The following is a 17,933-nucleotide window of genomic DNA, read 5'->3' as shown; positions in this document are numbered from 1 at the left end:
GACCTGGCCTAAATAGCTGCCAAGATGTTAGGACTGAGCTGAATCTGCTATTAACACAACACCGTGACAAGACACTGAGAACACTGTTCCTGATACCAAAACGACAGTCTGATTGGCGTAAATAGTGCTTCTACACCTGCATTGCTTGCTGTTTGTGGTTTTAGGCTGGGTTTCTGTACAGCACTTTGAGATATCAGCTGATGTACGAAGGGCTATATAAATAAATTTGATTTCGATTATTTTTTTTTTGCCTAGCAAGTAGCCTAGCAGGTAGCCTAGCAGGTAGCCTAGCAAGTAGCCTAGCAGGTAGCCTAGCAGGTAGCCTAGCAGGTAGCCTAGCAGGTAGCCTAGCAGGTAGCCTAGCAGGTATCAGCTGATGTAAGAAGGGCTATATAAATTGATTTGATTTGAATATATTTTTATGGTTTGGCCAGAAAATGTTGCCCCCCCCCCCCACACACACACACATACCAAAGTAAAAAAAAATGTAGACACCACAACACAAATATTAAGCATTGTAACAAATCAATGCCAATTGATCACACTCATACTTACAATACAACTAACACAGGATGTCAAGACATTCCACCTGCTTAAACTGTATCTGGTTACCCTCCCTTATATGTATATAGAAACAGTAGGTCTTATCTATATACAGTGCATTCGGAAAGTATTCAGACCCCTTGACTTTTTCCACATTTTGTTACATTGCAGCCTTATTCTAAAATGGATCTATCTACACACAAAACCTTATAATGATAAAGCAAAAACAGGTTTTTGGATTTCACATTTAAATAAGTATTCAGACCCTTTACTTGACACTTTGTCGAAGCACCTTTTGGCAGCGATTACAGCCTTGAGTCTTCTTGGGTATGATGCTACAAGCTTGGCACACCTCTATTTGTGGAGTTTCTCCCATTCTTCTCTGCAGATCCTCTCAAGCTCTGTCAGGTTGGATGGGGAGCGTCGCTGAACAGCTGTTTTCATGTCTCTCCAGAGATGTTCGATCGGGTTCAAGTCTGGGTTCTGGCTGGGCCACTCAAGAACATTCAGAGACTCGTCCCGAATCCACGCCTGCGTTGTCTTGGCTGTGTGCTTAGGGTTGTTGTCCTGTTGGAAGGTTAACCTTTGCCTCAGTCTGAGGTCCTGAGCTCTCTGGACCATGTTTTCATCTAGGATCTCTCTGTACTTTGCTCCGTTCATCTTTCCCTCGATCCTGGCAAGTCTCCCAGTCCATGCCGCTGAAAAACATCCCCACAGCATGATGCTGCCACCACCATGCTTCACCGTAGGGATGGTGACAGGTTTCCTCCAGATGTGAAGCTTGGAATTCAGGCCAAAGGGTTCAATCTTGGTTTCATCAGACCAGAGAATCTTGTTTCTCATTGGAAACAGGATGCATCTGAGCGCCATTTCGAGTCTCATAGCAAAGGGTCTGAATACTTGTGTAATAAGGTATTTTAGATTTTTATTGTAATACATTTGCAAAAAATGTATGGGCTATTGTGTGTAGGTGAGAATTATTTATTTATTGAATCCATTTTAGAATAAGGCTGTAATGTAACAAAATGTGGAAAAAGTCAAGGGTTCTGACTACTTTCTGAAGTGTGTGTGTGTGTGTGTGTGTGTGTGTGTGTGTGTGTGTGTGTGTGTGTGTGTGTGTGTGTGTGTGTGTGTGTGTGTGTGTGTGTGTGTGTGTGTGTGTGTGTGTGTGTGTGTGTGTACATATTTACAGTTGAAGTCAGAAGTTTACATTACACCTTAGCCAAATACATTTAAACTCAGTATTTCACAATTCCTGACATTTAATCCTAGTAAAGATTCCCTGTCTTAGGTCTGTTATGATCACCACTTTATTTTAAGAATGTGAAATGTCAGAATAATAGTAGAGAGTGATTTATTTCTTTCATCACATTCCCAGTGGGTCAGACTTTTACATACACTCAATTAGTATTTGGTAGCATTGTCTTTAAATTGTTTAACTTGGGTCAATCGTTTTGGGTAGCCTTCTACAAGTTGGGTGAATTTTGGCCCATTACTCCTGACAGAGCTGGTGTAACTGAGTCAGGTTTGTAGGCCTCCTTGCTTGCACACGCTTTTTCAGTTCTGCCCACTAATTTTCTATAGGATTGAGGTCAGGGCTTTGTGATGGCCACTCCAATACCTTGACTTTGTTGTCCTTAAGCCATTTTGCCACAACTTAGGAAGTATGCTTGGGGCCATTGTCCATTTGGAAGACCCATTTGCGACCAAGCTTTAACTTCCTGACTGATGTCTTGAGACATTGCTTCAATATATCCACATAATTGTCCTACCTCATGAAGCCATCTATTTTGTGAAGTGCACCAGTCCCTCCTGCAGCAAAGTATCCCCACAACATGATGCTGCCACCCCGTGCTTCAGGGTTGGGATGGTCATTTTGGCCAAACAGTTATATTTTTGTTTTATCAGACCAGAGGACATTTCTCCAAAAAGTACGATCTTTGTCCCCATGTGCAGTTGCAAACCGTAGTCTGGCTTTTTTATGGCGATTTTGGAGCAGTGGCTTCTTCCTTGCTGAGCGGCCTTTCAGGTTATGTCAATATTGGACTCGTTTTACTGTGGATATACAGTGGGGCAAAAAAGTATTTAGTCAGCCACCAATTGTGCAAGTTCTCCTTCTCTTAAAAAGATGAGAGACAAACTATGACAGACAAAATGGGAAAAAAAATCCAGAAAATCACATTGTAGGATTTTTTATGAATTTATTTGCAAATTATAGTGGAAAATAAGTATTTGGTCACCTACAAACAAGCAAGATTTCTGGCTTGAGTAATCATGTTGAACAGTTACACACAACAGGAGCACATACGAAAGACTGATGTAGTCCGCTAGCTAGCCACAGGAGTCCACTAAGTTAAGTAGTGTCATGTCTTTGGCTATGCCGGATTAAGTGATATGACATGCTATTCTATAAAATAATTTATCCGTAATTACTATTACTTGATTGAGCTAATCATGTAAATGTAATTAACTAGAGAGTCGGGCACCACAAACAAATATTTATAGAGCTGTTATCTTCCGATTAAACTCTTAAAGACCTAGTAATATTTTACATCAATAGCAGTAAATATCAATCGTCATCTTACTTCAGTCTCATCTGAAGGTTGTAAATTATTTTATCTGCACGAACCCTGGCTAACAAGTTGAATCAGCAATACAAAATTGGGTTTAATTAATTATTTACTAAATACCTAACTAATTACACACAATTAATCATAACTTGATTACAAATGACGTCATAAAGGAAAACGTCCCTGGCGGGCGGAACAGATATGACTGCTGGTTACACAAAGGAAAAGGGGCGGGGTTTGAGTGAAAGAGCGGGAGACTGGGAAGAAGGGAAGAAGCTGTGCTATTGTAAATACAGTATCTTATGCATTCTAAATTACCGTCCATTTGGAAAAGGAAAATGCAATAAATATTTACTCTGAGCTGCGCTTCAGTAGGTTGGTGGTAGATGGAAGGCCGTGTTGCCAAACCCGAGTCCTTTGTCCTTTGAAGAATGTCTCTGGTGGTCAATTGGATATGTTGTAGTAATGTCGTTGTGTGGTAGACGGGATACTCTGTCTGATCCTTCCTAACCTGCGTTTGCTAACTCAACGGCTAGGAGGTATCACTTCTGTAGTGAATAAGAGTTCAAAGTTCATACCATTTGCAACCAAAGCTCACGCTGATGTTGGCTTCATTCTGTAGTTATTATCTGAACAATTCAGACATGGGACTGTCGTCCTCGGAACAGGAAGTTATGTTGTTGTCAAGGGCTTATATAGGAAGGGAGAGGGGGGGGGGGGGGGGGGGTTTGAAAAGTTTTATAGCCCATGTCCCTTCACAGGGCAGGCCACTGATTGAGCAGCCCTATCTTATGAAAATCCAAATCTCACATTTTAGAAGCTAAAATCACATTTCATCCCATCACAAATCATTTAATATTCAAACATTTAAATTGAACAACAATTCCATGTGAATCCGATAACTCTGATGTGTAGACTTTCCACTGTAGAGTTTGTCATATCATTGATGAGAACGTCTCAGATGACAACCGAACTGACATCATATTCATTAAGTACCACCGCATATGTTCAATTGGTCGGATTACCAGAATATAGTTAATTTCCCCCCACCTTCTGATGTTCCCAGAATCTCTATGTCAACCAAAGGGTTTTGCAAATGTAACCTCAGTAGGGTAGAGAGAGGAAAAAGGGGGGAAGAGGTATTTATGACTTTCATAAACCAACCCCCAGGCCAACGCCATGACACTGTACTGTAGGAGATGCTGTACTGTAGGAGATGCTGTACTGTAGGAGATGTTGTACTGTAAGATATGTGTCAGAGAGGCCTACTTGTCAGAAGGCTATGGAGTTAGTTCAAATGAGTGCACTCTGTCTTAATAAGCACTGGTGGAAATCCCCAAGATGATGTCCTCGACAGGCCTCTGAAAAATGTAGACAAATGATGGGCTGAACACAGATGCTGTTTACAAGGCTGGCAGAAAAATTATTCAGCGTCTCATTCCATTCCAAACTGTTTACCTTCTTAAACAAGCTTTAGAGCAATGAGCAATTAGCAGTGGAGAGGTCCTGGTTTTGAGGAGGTAGGTATTGGGTAACCTTGTCTGTCCAATGGCCACATCCTCTCAGGAGTCTAAAAGTGGAAACGATTAAAAAAGCCCTGGCAACTCCGCGTTTGATCGAGGGTGGGGGAGGGGTGTGTGTGACAACACTGGTAAATTGCCTCGCTATGTGGTGCTGGAAATACAAATACTCACTTTTTTAAAAATGTATTTATATCATATCCATGATTAAAAGGACTCTTACACATTACTGCTACATTCATTTAGTGATGTTTTATCAAGTCGTCCTTAACTCCCTGACTCTCTCCTTCCCTCCAGGCTCTGCGGGTGATGGCTAAGATCATGAGGGAGTGCTGGTACGCCAACGGAGCCGCACGCCTCACAGCGCTGCGCATCAAGAAGACCCTGTCCCAGCTCAGCCAATCAGAGGGCATCAAGATGTAGACATTTCCTTTAGTCTTATTATATTATTCTGAATATTATTATTTTCATCGTCATCATTGGTTCTCTTCGGGCTGCTGCTCCTCTTGGTTTCAAAGGGGAGGCGATGCAGCGTGGTGAAGTTTTACTCTGATACCCCCTAACCCCTCTCTAAACGCGGTCATCCTTATATTTGTCGCCGTGCCGACCGGCGCGATTTTATGTCTCTCAGAGTTGGATGGATCTGATGGAGGGATGTTGTCAGAGAGTGTGTTTTTATTTTTTTATTTTTTTTTGGAGAGAAGTGGTATGGCTGGGTGCTAAAGCTGTCCCCACTACACACCACCACCAACCTGTGTCAGTTCAGACACCAACCCCCTGTACTCACGATTGGTGGGATCTCCTCACCCAGTGCTCGTGAAGGACCTATGACAGTGATTACAGACAGCCGTAGTCCCGCCCTGCCACAGACCCATCTGCAAACCGGAGGAAAGGATCATCAAAACACCACCCAGAAACCCCCAGGTTTCATGACTGCTGGTCGTACCATTCAGGTGTCAATGCCTCCATTCAAACAACACGTGTTACATTCTGTCACTAGCTGTGGTGGCTCGGACTCGACAAGAGAAAAAGACTGAAGCAACAAACTTTAGTTTTATTTAGGACCATCTGGTACTTGTTAACAATCGTTTTATTGTAGTTATTTTGTGTGTGTTTCCATGGAGAGGTGCTGTGGACTCGTGTCCAGAGCATGTCACACCATGTGTTTCTCCCTCTTTTCTCCATGTATCACTGTACCGAGGGACTACAGGTCTGTTTAACTTATTTGCTTAGATTGTTTGCAAAAAAAAACAACTGGACATGACCTCATTCAGTCTCCAACCAACTGGACATGACCTCATTCAGTCTCCAACCAACTGGACATGACCTCATTCAGTCTCCAAACAGCCGGGCATGACCTCATTCAGTCTCCAAACAGCCGGGCATGACCTCATTCAGTCTCCAACCAACTGGACATGACCTCATTCAGTCTCCAACCAATTGGACATGACCTCATTCAGTCTCCAACCAACTGAACATGACCTCATTCAGTCTCCAACCAACTGGACATGACCTCATTCAGTCTCCAAACAGCCGGACATGACCTCATTCAGTCTCCAAACAGCCGGACATGACCTCATTCAGTCTCCAACCAACTGGACATGACCTCATTCAGTCTTGGCGAACATGCTTTGACATATGCAATATAGATAGTGTATCTATTTTATATACTCTGTTCTGCTGCTACTACAACGTCAACTACAACAGCTCGACAGTCGCCACCATGCCTTCCAAACCAGGTGTTAACTGGTGCCACTGCTTTAAACCTACCCCTTCAACCCTCATGTTGGTTTGTGTCTGTGTGAGATTGTATGGAGTATTGACAGAGGCCCTCAGCTGGAGGAGCAGCATGGAGTAAACCCTCTCAGAGCTGGAGGAGCAGCATGGAGTAAACCCTCTCAGAGAGCTGGAGGAGCAGCATGGAGTAAACCCTCTCAGAGAGCTGGAGGAGCATCATGGAGTAAACCCTCTCAGAGCTGGAGGAGCAGCATGGAGTAAACCCTCTCAGAGCTGGAGGAGCAGCATGGAGTAAACCCTCTCAGAGCTGGAGGAGCATCATGGAGTAAACCCTCTCAGAGCTGGAGGAGCAGCATGGAGTAAACCCTCTCAGAGCTGGAGGAGCAGCATGGAGTAAACCCTCTCAGAGCTGGAGGAGCAGCATGGAGTAAACCCTCTCAGAGAGCTGGAGTAGCATCATGGAGTAAACCCTCTCAGAGAGCTGGAGTAGCATCATGGAGTAAACCCTCAGAGCTGGAGGAGCATCATGGAGTAAACCCTCAGAGCTGGAGGAGCATCATGTAGTAAACCCTCCTATGCAAATGGTAGGACGTGACCTCGCCATGCTGCCTAGGGCAGCCACAGCACCAACTTGTTGGTGCCATCTACTCAAGGGGTCTCTCTCCCTTCCCGTCTTCTCTCTGTCTCTTTCTCTCTACTCTGTATGGCAAAGCTATGACTCACTGAATACCAGACTCATAGGGGTGCTAGTACTACCCACTGGACTACACTAAGTCCCCCTCCAATGTGGCTTTAAGGAAGAAGGAAACAACTACTCATTACTGGAGTTGTTCTATAATCATGCATTGTTGGATTTCACTTTGTTTCCGTCTTTGTGTTGTTTCAAAGTGTGTGACGGCACATGTCTCTTCAAAGGCTGAACAAGGTGAGGTACATTCATTTAAATATAGAAAATAGATGTTTACTAAGCCATAGGTTTCCAATGTTTGTTTTTTTTTTTTTTTTTTTTGTGGCAACTTTTTCTACTACTTATATGAATGTACGTTTACGGAGGATAAACGACATGGTATCACTGTGTGAACTGCTTGACATTTCAGCTTAGCAAGCCGTAAGGGACCAATGGAGAGAGTCAGAATCCTGTTATGTAAAAAGTAAGATTTTATAAATAATTATACTATTATAAAGTAGGGTCAATGTTCTATATAAAGGAATTACAAGTCAATGTAGCAGCAGATTTAATAAGTAATGTTTTGGTTTGTATTTGTAAGATATCTTATTGCCACACGCCTAAACCTGCAAGCTGCCTGTTTATACCAATTTGGATTGTGTTCGTTTTGGTATGTCCACAGTCTTGATGTCATTCGAGTTTCTTGCTCTATTTCAGCATGTTTTTTTAAATACGGTACCGCAAACCATCACAATAGAAAGACAATGGAGCCCCAAAAGATATCTGATTGTTTGTCTACAAGTGTACTTCTTCTGACCTACGTGCAGGTTTACCTGTGTGGCCATCAGGTTGTTTTGAGTTTCTTGTTTTTAATGTATTCTTCTTTTGAATGCCTCTTGAACAGTCTGCTGTTTGAATGCATTCTATTTATCTATCTGTGTTACTACAAAACGTCTGACTCTGTTCTGTAACCAGGGGAGGTCAGAGACACTCTGTTCTGTAACCAGGGGAGGTCAGAGACACTCTGTTCTGTAACCAGGGGAGGTCAGAGACACTCTGTTCTGTAACCAGGGGAGGTCAGAGACACACTGTTCTGTAACCAGGGGAGGTCAGAGACACTCTGTTCTGTAACCAGGGGAGGTCAGAGACGCTCTGTTCTGTTCTGTAACCAGGGGAGGTCAGAGACGCTCTGTTCTGTTCTGTAACCAGGGGAGGTCAGAGACGCTCTGTTCTGTTCTGTAACCAGGGGAGGTCAGAGACGCTCTGTTCTGTTCTGAAACCAGGGGAGGTCAGAGACGCTCTGTTCTGTTCTGAAACCAGGGGAGGTCAGAGACGCTCTGTTCTGTTCTGAAACCAGGGGAGGTCAGAGACGCTCTGTTCTGTTCTGAAACCAGGGGAGGTCAGAGACGCTCTGTTCTGTTCTGAAACCAGGGGAGGTCAGAGACGCTCTGTTCTGTTCTGAAACCAGGGGAGGTCAGAGACGCTCTGTTCTGTTCTGAAACCAGGGGAGGTCACCAGGGGAGGTCAGAGACGCTCTGTTCTGTTCTGAAACCAGGGGAGGTCAGAGACGCTCTGTTCTGTTCTGAAACCAGGGGAGGTCAGAGACGCTCTGTTCTGTTCTGAAACCAGGAGAGGTCAGAGACTCTGTTCTGTTCTGAAACCAGGAGAGGTCAGAGACACTGTTCTGTTCTGTTCTGAAACCAGGAGAGGTCAGAGACTCTGTTCTGTTCTGAAACCAGGAGAGGTCAGAGACACTGTTCTGTTCTGTTCTGAAACCAGGAGAGGTCAGAGACACTGTTCTGTTCTGTTCTGAAACCAGGAGAGGTCAGAGACACTGTTCTGTTCTGTTCTGAAACCAGGAGAGGTCAGAGACACTCTGTTCTGTTCTGAAACCAGGGGAGGTCAGAGACGTTCTGTTCTGAAACCAGGAGAGGTCAGAGACTCTGTTCTGTTCTGAAACCAGGAGAGGTCAGAGACTCTGTTCTGTTCTGAAACCAGGAGAGGTCAGAGACACTGTTCTGTTCTGTTCTGAAACCAGGAGAGGTCAGAGACACTGTTCTGTTCTGTTCTGAAACCAGGAGAGTTCAGAGACACTGTTCTGTTCTGTTCTGAAACCAGGAGAGGTCAGAGACACTGTTCTGTTCTGTTCTGAAACCAGGAGAGGTCAGAGACACTCTGTTCTGTTCTGAAACCAGGGGAGGCCAGAGACACTGTTCTGTTCTGAAACCAGGGGAGGTCAGAGACACTCTGTTCTGAAACCAGGGGAGGCCAGAGACACTCTGTTCTGAAACCAGATGAGATCAGAGGTCATAACATTACAACATATCACATGCCTCTTGTCAACTCTGTACCATGATGCTTTTGTCTCTACATGACTATTCACTGTTGGTGTTCCCCAAGGGTGAGTGCAGGGACTTCTCTCTCTGTCTCCTTGTCTCTCTGTTTCTCTCTGTCTCCGTGTGTGTGTGTGTGTGTTCATCAGGTCAGTCTTCGTCTATAATGCTGGTAACCCTCCTCCTCTAGATAAGTGCATCAGGTCAGTCTTCATCTATAATGCTGGTAACCCTCCTCCTCTAGATAAGTGCAGACGTAGTCATTTTAAGTGTTTCCTTGTTATGTCTGATTAGCTTCAGGAACGGAAGATCGTCTTTACATTGAGTTGAACAGAAAGAAAACCGCCTCTTTTCATACGGAATGATTTATATGCTGTGTCACACACTGGTGTGAATGGTTCCTTGGTACGTGTAAATATCTAGATATATATCTTGTATTATTGGCTGGAAGCTTAGTCTTGCACAGTTGGTCAGCATAAAAAATATAGTGAACAAAAACCGTGAAATCTATCATAATATTAAGAGAGACTAACGGATATTGCTGCTATGATACATGGCGAACAAAACGAGAAAGAAAAATTGCTGAAATTTCATCATGCTGAATTTGGTGCGTGCGTGCGTGTGTGTGCTGGATCTCCGACAGTGTGGGACATCTCTGGGACATTACAACCACAACACTCAACAACGGCAGAAGTTCAGCTGACTACTACTTCTCTATCTATGCCTCCGTCGTCAACACTGGGCCAACGTTCATTCTGTATCCTACCAACATTTCTCTTAAAAATCACCAGCAGCCTTTCTTTTGGTTTTCAAAATCAAATGTGACTTCTTCTTGCGGTGACTGTAAAAAACACATTACTCATCCAGGTATTCCTGTTTCTCAGTGATATGCAGGGCAATTTTCCCTTGAAACAAGGTTCACCCTACAGGTTAACAGAAAAAACAACCATATCTTTTGCACCTCTGGTTTCATCAAAAATGGGTTGACACAATTAGTCGCAGCTTTTCAAACCTTTCTGTGCCTTCATTCTGCTCAAGTTCAACCCAGACATTGTAATAGAACCACTAGTTAGGAGGTCCCATGCAGCAGACAGCCAGGAGGTCCCATGCAGCAGACAGCCAGGAGGTCCCATGCAGCAGACAGCCAGGGGGTGCCAGGCAGCAGACGGCCAGGGGGTGCCAGGCAGCAGACGGCCAGGGGGTGCCAGGCAGCAGACGGCCAGGGGGTGCCAGGCAGCAGACGGCCAGGGGGTGCCAGGCAGCAGACGGCCAGGGGGTGCCAGGCAGCAGACGGCCAGGGGGTGCCAGGCAGCAGACGGCCAGGGGGTGCCAGGCAGCAGACGGCCAGGGGGTGCCAGGCAGCAGACGGTTAAGAGGTGAATGGTTGAGGAGGGAGGGAGTGAGGGAGGGAGGGTTGTTGGCTGTATGTGCCCTTTTGTGACCCAAACCAACGATATGATCTGGTAATTCTATAACTAGCAGGCGAATGGTGTTGAGGGCACTGCTGGATATGCAGTCTGCTCAGACAAACACAGTACTATTTTACAGAGCGAGGATCAACACTAATTAACCAAGCTGAGTTTGCTATTGTGTGATCTAATTGAGGCCAGGGAGACATGCCAATGTTGCCAGCTATGCCAAGCTTCTTCTATTTTTTTAGTTTTTAGAGCACTGAAACTAAATTCCGATGGCTCCACCTTCCCCGATAGGCCGAAAACCAGAGCACAATTTGCATAATCTCTTCAAAGGTCATGCATATGCCCAGTTGGTAAAATCGCAACTGGTTCCTATGTTTGGGTCATAGTTTTACCAATCTTTCTATCAACGCTAATATCCAGACGCTGTGAAGAATACCGGGTGTGGGGGGGGGGGGGGGCAGTAGTGTCAGAAAGAGCAGGCATTATCATTCTAGAGATACTTTACGACTGCCAATTAATAACCAGAGAAAGGAAAGCGATAGTTGGTGTCACGAAAGGGCCCTGCTTGCTAAATGAACAGCCGACCGTTCTACTCCTGTTCTGTGTGCCTGCTGTAGTGAGACCATTGTGCTTTATCCTGTTTTTATACGGTGCCTGCAGTTGGTTGGACTATACTCTCTTATTGGTTCTTACAAGCTGCATGTGATTTGTGTTCCAATGTCAGCATCACTTTATAAATAAAATATTAAAAAGCTGAAGAAAAATAAACTGTAGTTAACAGGATATAACAAGGTCATAACCTAAGGAAAATACCTCCTAAAGAGCAATGTGTTTTTACCTCGGGTGTATATAGTCGATTTGTTTACTCCAAAGTTTGCAATTTTTGTTTCTATGAAATGCTAAATTGAATACACATTTGTAAATGGTACCTTTTTTTTTGTCAATTGTAATTGTGTTTTGTGGTGTTCCCAAGTAGTATATTCCTCTAGTTACCATTATGTGTATTTTGGCTTTTTATGGCCTGTCCCCAAATGTAGATGCTTTACCAACGTCAAAAACTAGTCTTCTTTCCAAGCCCCATCTGAGCTGTGTTGAAAATGTCTTGTAGGAGGCTACGAGGAGAGATGTCGAAGACCCTCAAAACCATTACAGAATCGCCTGTGTCCCCCCTTCTGATTTATTTCTAAACCACATGTATTAGAATTTTTCATAACGTGCAACAGGAGAATGAACACTCAACATAGGAAAGTAGCGGACTGACGTTTCAGTTCCAACATAGTTGGAGTGAAAAAGGGTGTGAATAAAATATAAAGTTTGTGTAAATCCATGGTCTTGTTTTTTTTGTTTGTGGAGTTGGAATTCACATTCACAGCCCGTGAATGAACTGTGTATTTCATTCCAGTACACAGGACTGAGACCTTGCTATCAAAGAGAATGAAAGGGATTGTTGGTTTTTGGCTGTAGGCTAGTATAACACTTAACAACAAATGGGCCCACGGTAGCATGTTTTTCTACATTCGTAGGCTTTGTCTCATGTCTAAAATAGGTTTCCTTGTCTCTTTTTTTTTTGTTGTTGCTTAATTTACACCGAATTATATAATGAACTGGGTTACTGTGTGGCTGTCTTTTACTGATGTGCCAGTACAAAGCATTGAGACCTTCCTGTCAAAGTAAATGTAATAGATACTCTATTGGTTTTGGCTGCAGTCTATGGCCCTACCAGTGACCATGTACAAAGTACAAGACGATGCTGGCTGGGTCAGAGTACAGTTCTCTACCTTGAAAACATTGCTTGTAATGTTTTAGGTGATTTCTGTTTTCGCTGGTATTAATACCATGGTATTTCATTGAAGATTATGTGTTTATCAATGGATACTTTCTGGTACTTTAAATAATTCAACACAATAGTGGATGGCAGCACTAGGGCTGTTGCGGTGACCATATTATCACCACATCGGCTGATTGTAGTAAAATTCCACGTGACAGTCATGGTAATCTCCCGTTATGCACTCTGGACATGCTTTGTTATTGCCCAACTTGCTAATGGCCTGGTACTCAGGGCTCTATTGTCCATCCATCAGGTCCTAATGGCCTGGTACTCAGGGCTCTATTGTCCCTCCATCAGGTCCTAATGACCTGGTACTCAGGGCTCTATTGTCCGTCCATCAGGTCCTAATGGCCTGGTACTCAGAGCTCTATTGTCCCCCCATCAGGTCCTAATGACCTGGTACTCAGGGCTCTATTGTCCCTCCATCAGGTCCTAATGACCTGGTACTCAGGGCTCTATTGTCTGTCCATCAGGTCCTAATGACCTGGTACTCAGGGCTCTATTGTCCCTCCATCAGGTCCTAATGGCCTGGTACTCAGGGCTCTATTGTCCCTCTATCAGGTCCTAATGACCTGGTACTCAGGGCTCTATTGTCCCTCTATCAGGTCCTAATGACCTGGTACTCAGGGCTCTATTGTCCCTCCATCAGGTCCTAATGGCCTGGTACTCAGAGCTCTATTGTCCCTCCATCAGGTCCTAATGGCCTGGTACTCAGGGCTCTATTGTCCCTCCATCAGGTCCTAATGGCCTGGTACTCAGGGAGACATCAATGACATCAATGCAAATTTGATCTAAAATCACATCAAACACTTATCATCAAAACAGTATAGTGCTTTTAAAACTCACCTCATCAATTTGAATAAAGAAGTTAAGCAGCAGGTTGAAAAGTGTAAAACATGGTTGTTGTGCGTGTTGTTTCAAAGCCAAGCACAATGAAATGGGCAGTGCTTTCTAGGGTGATGTTTAATTAAAAACATCCATAGGCATTTTAGAGTTTACTCGTTGTCTTATTGCCATAAGACCAAGAAAAATAAAGCCCAAATTAAAATCACTGTGCCGTTATACAATACATAGCCTACCGCATGTTACATCTGGCAGAAACACATAAAAATAAACTGATTAAAAATATATTTGGTACCAAATTCGTCTTGCCTATATTCCAAAACTAAATAGATTTGACTAATTGCCTTTGAGCGTGGACTGTTATTATACATACTGAATGGACTGGTTGGCTACTTTATGCTACGGTCTAACCCTTTAGCTACGTATAGCGATGCTGATGGTTCATGATTGTGCAGGGCGGCTTACAGTTAGCCTACTTTTTAGTGAATTTGTATTTGATTTTTGAAAAGCCTAGTAATGTGGCAATTTTTATATTTTCATAATTAATTGGGTGATATTACTGTTAGCTACAGAACATCTCACCACCATGCGTTTCCATCTCTTCCTCTCTCCGTTATTCCTCTCTAGAGCGCGCAGACGGGCTGTCAACAGTTTAGTAAAATGTTTTTTTTTTAATGCAAAAACATGTTATTTTCAATGTTCCCGAACAGATTTCACTTGGTTTCCCAAATTAAGCACTGGGTAGCTGTAGGAACAGGGTTGGAGAGCCCATGGCATAGAGAGTTTAGGCCGAATATCACCTATTTGCGCAGCTAGAGCATGCTCTTCCGTAGGTGATGTTTGCAGTGACATAACCGGAGTAGCCTACCTTGCATGATTGAAAAACAAACTGACGTGAAAGCGGCCTCCTGTTCAGCAATAGAGTGCATACAGATTATTGTTTGGTGTCGTCATTAGCGCAGTATACATGATCCCAATTCTAGCTCTAGGACTGAATCAATTGAAAAACCCCAACCAGTATAATGTGCTGGTTTATTGGTGATGGGGCCGTGCTGTTTACAAACTCTGGATAGTGGTAAAACGAGGTCATATCTGAATTCTGAAATCTTTATACACCTTCTCCATTGGTAACCACCATGTGATTTCTGTACTGTACAAGTATATATGAACAGAGATCTGCAGGTATTTTTGAGGCACCATCAGAATGGCGACAAGCTTGCCTTCTGTAAGCGCTTGTGATGATGAAATCAGGAACCTGTCTATAGTCTACCACTTTGTTCATTACAAAATGGGAACTATCTTTCTCATTAGCAATTGAGTGAAAATATAAAAGTGTGTACTTACTGAGGTGTATGTTAATCTTAACTGGGATATACATGGCATTAAGGAACGTATTCAGACCCCCTTGACTTGTTCCACTTTTTGTTACGTTACAGCCTTATTATAAAATGGATTATGTTTTCTTCCCCCACCCCCTCATCAATCTACACACAATACCCCATAATAACAAAACAAGGACATTTTATCACATTTATTAAAAATAAACTGAAATATCACATTTCCATAAGTATTCAGATCCTTTACTCAGTACTTTGTTGAAGCACCTTTGGCAGCGATTACTGCCTCGAGTTTTCTTGGGTATGACGCTACAAGCTTGGCACACCTGCATTTGGGGAGTTTCTCCCATTTGTCTCTGCAGATCCTCTCAAGCTCTGTCAAGTTGGATGGGGAGCGTTGCTGCACAGCTAATTTCAGGTCTCTCCAGAGCTGTCCGGGCTCTGGCTGGGCAATTCAAGGACATTCAGAGACTTGTCCCGAAGCCACTCCTGCATTGTCTTGGCTGTTTTCTTAGGGTTGTTGTCCTGTTGAAAGGCTGAGCGCTCAGGAGCAGGTTTTCATCATGGATCTCATTGTACTTTGCTAAGTTCATCTTTGCCTCGATCCTGACTAGTTGCCCTGTCCAATGCCACTTAAAAACATCTCCACAGCATGTTGCTGCCATCGCCATGATTCACCGTAGGGATGGTGCCAGGTTTCCTCCAGATGTGATGCTTGGCATTCAGGCCAAAGAGTTCAATCTTTGTTTCATCAGACCAGAGAATCTTGTTTCTCATGGTCTGAGAGTCCTTTAGGTGCCTTTTGGCAAACACCAAGTGGGCTGTCATGTCTTTTACTGAAGAGTGGTTTCCGTCTGGCCGCTCTACCATAAAGGCCTGATTGGTGGAGTGCTGCAAAGATCGGAGAACCTTCCAGAAGGTTCTCCGATCTCTGCAGAGGAACTCTAGAGATCTGTCAGGGACCATCAGGTTCTTGGTCACCTCCCAAACCAAGGCCCTTCTCCCCTGACTTCTCAGTTTGGCCAGCAGTTTCTGAAGGCACTGTATGTTGTTTTATTCAACAAATGCAAGCAGGTGCCATGTCTCACCATCAATGGAAACCACCAACGGAGGGAGCTGTTGCCCACCAATTCTGAGACACTGCTATGTACGGTGGGCTGGTTAGTTTCCCCTCTTCATTCCCAATCTTCTGCATCACTCCCACTGAGCTTTCTTCACACATCTTATCCATAAATGTGGCTGATAAAACTACTGTTGGTTTAAAAAAAAAACAAATTGAAATAGGTATTTTAACAGGAAAGGTTGTGTCTGGTGGGCCTACAAATTGATCCAGGGTTACAAACATCTGGTGTGACTACATACTGAACCATGCATAACCCATGGTATGAACATCTGGTGGGCCTACAAACTGAACCATGCATAACCCATGGTATGAACATCTGGTGGGCCTACAAACTGAACCATGCATAACCCATGGTATGAACATCTGGTGGGCCTACAAATTGAACCATGCGTAAACCAGGGTATGAACATCTGGTGGGCCTACAAACTGAACAATGCATAACCCATGGTATGAACATCTGGTGGGCCTACAAACTGAACCATGCATAACCCATGGTATGAACATCTGGTGGGCCTACAAATTGAACCATGCATAAACCAGGGTATGAACATCTGGTGGGCCTACAAACTGAACCATGCATAACCCATGGTATGAACATCTGGTGGGCCTACAAACTGAACCATGCATAACCCATGGTATGAACATCTGGTGGGCCTACAAATTGAACCATGCAAAAACCAGGGTATGAACATCTGGTGGGCCTACAAACTGAACCATGCATAACCCATGGTATGAACATCTGGTGGGCCTACAAACTGAACCATTCATAACCCATGGTTTGAACATATGGTGGGCCTACAAACTGAACCATTCATAACCCATGGTTTGAACATATGGTGGGCCTACAAACTGAACCATGCATAACCCATGGTATGAACATCTGGTGGGCCTAAAAACTGAACCATGCATAAACCAGGGCATAAACATCTGAACTGTGCATAACCCAGTGTATAAATATTTGGGTGGGTATGTTAGTACATATTGGAATGTTGTGCTGCCTGATTTGCCATGCAGTGGTGGAAAAAATACCCAATTTACATAAGTCTAAAAGTATTTGATATTAAGCAAGCCAGAGGGCACCATTTTCTTGTTTTTATTTTATTTACGCATAGCCAGGGGCACACGCCAACACTCAGACATCTTTTACAGATAGCTCAGGGGCACACGCCAACACTCAGACATCATTTACAGATAGCTCAGGGGCACACGCCAACACTCAGACATCATTTACAGACAAAGCATTTGTGTTTAGTGAGTCTGTCAGATCAAAGGCAGTAGGGATGAGTGTGTGAATTGGACAATTTTCCTGTCCTGCTAAGCATTCATGTATGGAGTGAAAAAAAGTACATTATTTTCTTTAGGAATGTAGTGAAGTGAAACGTAGTAAAACCTATAAATAATATCGTACAGATACCACCTCCAAAAAAAACTACTTAAGTAAAAAATACTTTAAAGTTTTTTTTACTTAAATCTTTTACACCACTGCTGACAAGCTTGCCACATATCTTATTAATTATAAAACAAACAATAAGGGTGTCTATCAGTGTCAGCACCTGTGCAGTCTGGAGATGGGAAAAACTAATTAAAATGTTCAGATCAGAGGAGCTCAAATATCAGACAACAAGATGCAGACTGTCCTTGCTCTACTGTCTGACTGGATATATGATTGAGGACATTTTGATTGAGATGTTTTCAAAGTATGTTTATGTTTTCCGCAGTTACATTTGGCACATAATATTGTCTGGCTTCTCAGCCGCAAAATCACTTTTTACTTAACCTTTATTTAACAAGGTAAGTCATTTAATGAACAAATACTTATTTACAATGAATGGCCTACCCCGGCCAAACCCGTACGACGCTGGGCCAACTGTGCGTCACCCTATGGGACTCCCAATCACAGCCGGTTGTGATACAGCCTGGAATTGATCCAGGGTCTGTAGTGATGCCTCTAGCACTGAGATGCAGTGCCTTAGACCACTGTGCCACTCAGGAAGCCCAACTTTACAGAACTTAC

The 17,933-nt window shown here is 43.6% G+C and overlaps 1 protein-coding gene across 1 annotated transcript in view; it reads left to right on the top strand.

Annotated features, from left to right (window-relative positions):
• The window catches only part of LOC139420144 (TGF-beta receptor type-1-like), a 91,003-nt gene extending 78,713 nt beyond the window's left edge, over nt 1–12,290 (top strand). Inside the window, exons 9-10 of the mRNA XM_071169923.1 lie at nt 4,931–8,947; nt 9,013–12,290. Of these exons, the coding sequence (XP_071026024.1) occupies nt 4,931–5,056 (126 nt within the window). The 3' untranslated portion in view covers nt 5,057–8,947; nt 9,013–12,290. The remainder of the gene's footprint in view (nt 1–4,930; nt 8,948–9,012) is intronic.
• The last annotated feature ends 5,643 nt before the right edge of the window (nt 12,291–17,933 follow it).

The sequence above is a fragment of the Oncorhynchus clarkii genome, chromosome 11 (assembly GCF_045791955.1).
Source record: "Oncorhynchus clarkii lewisi isolate Uvic-CL-2024 chromosome 11, UVic_Ocla_1.0, whole genome shotgun sequence".
NCBI classification, from domain to species: domain Eukaryota; kingdom Metazoa; phylum Chordata; class Actinopteri; order Salmoniformes; family Salmonidae; genus Oncorhynchus; species Oncorhynchus clarkii.
This window is presented reverse-complemented; position numbering and strand designations above follow the sequence as displayed.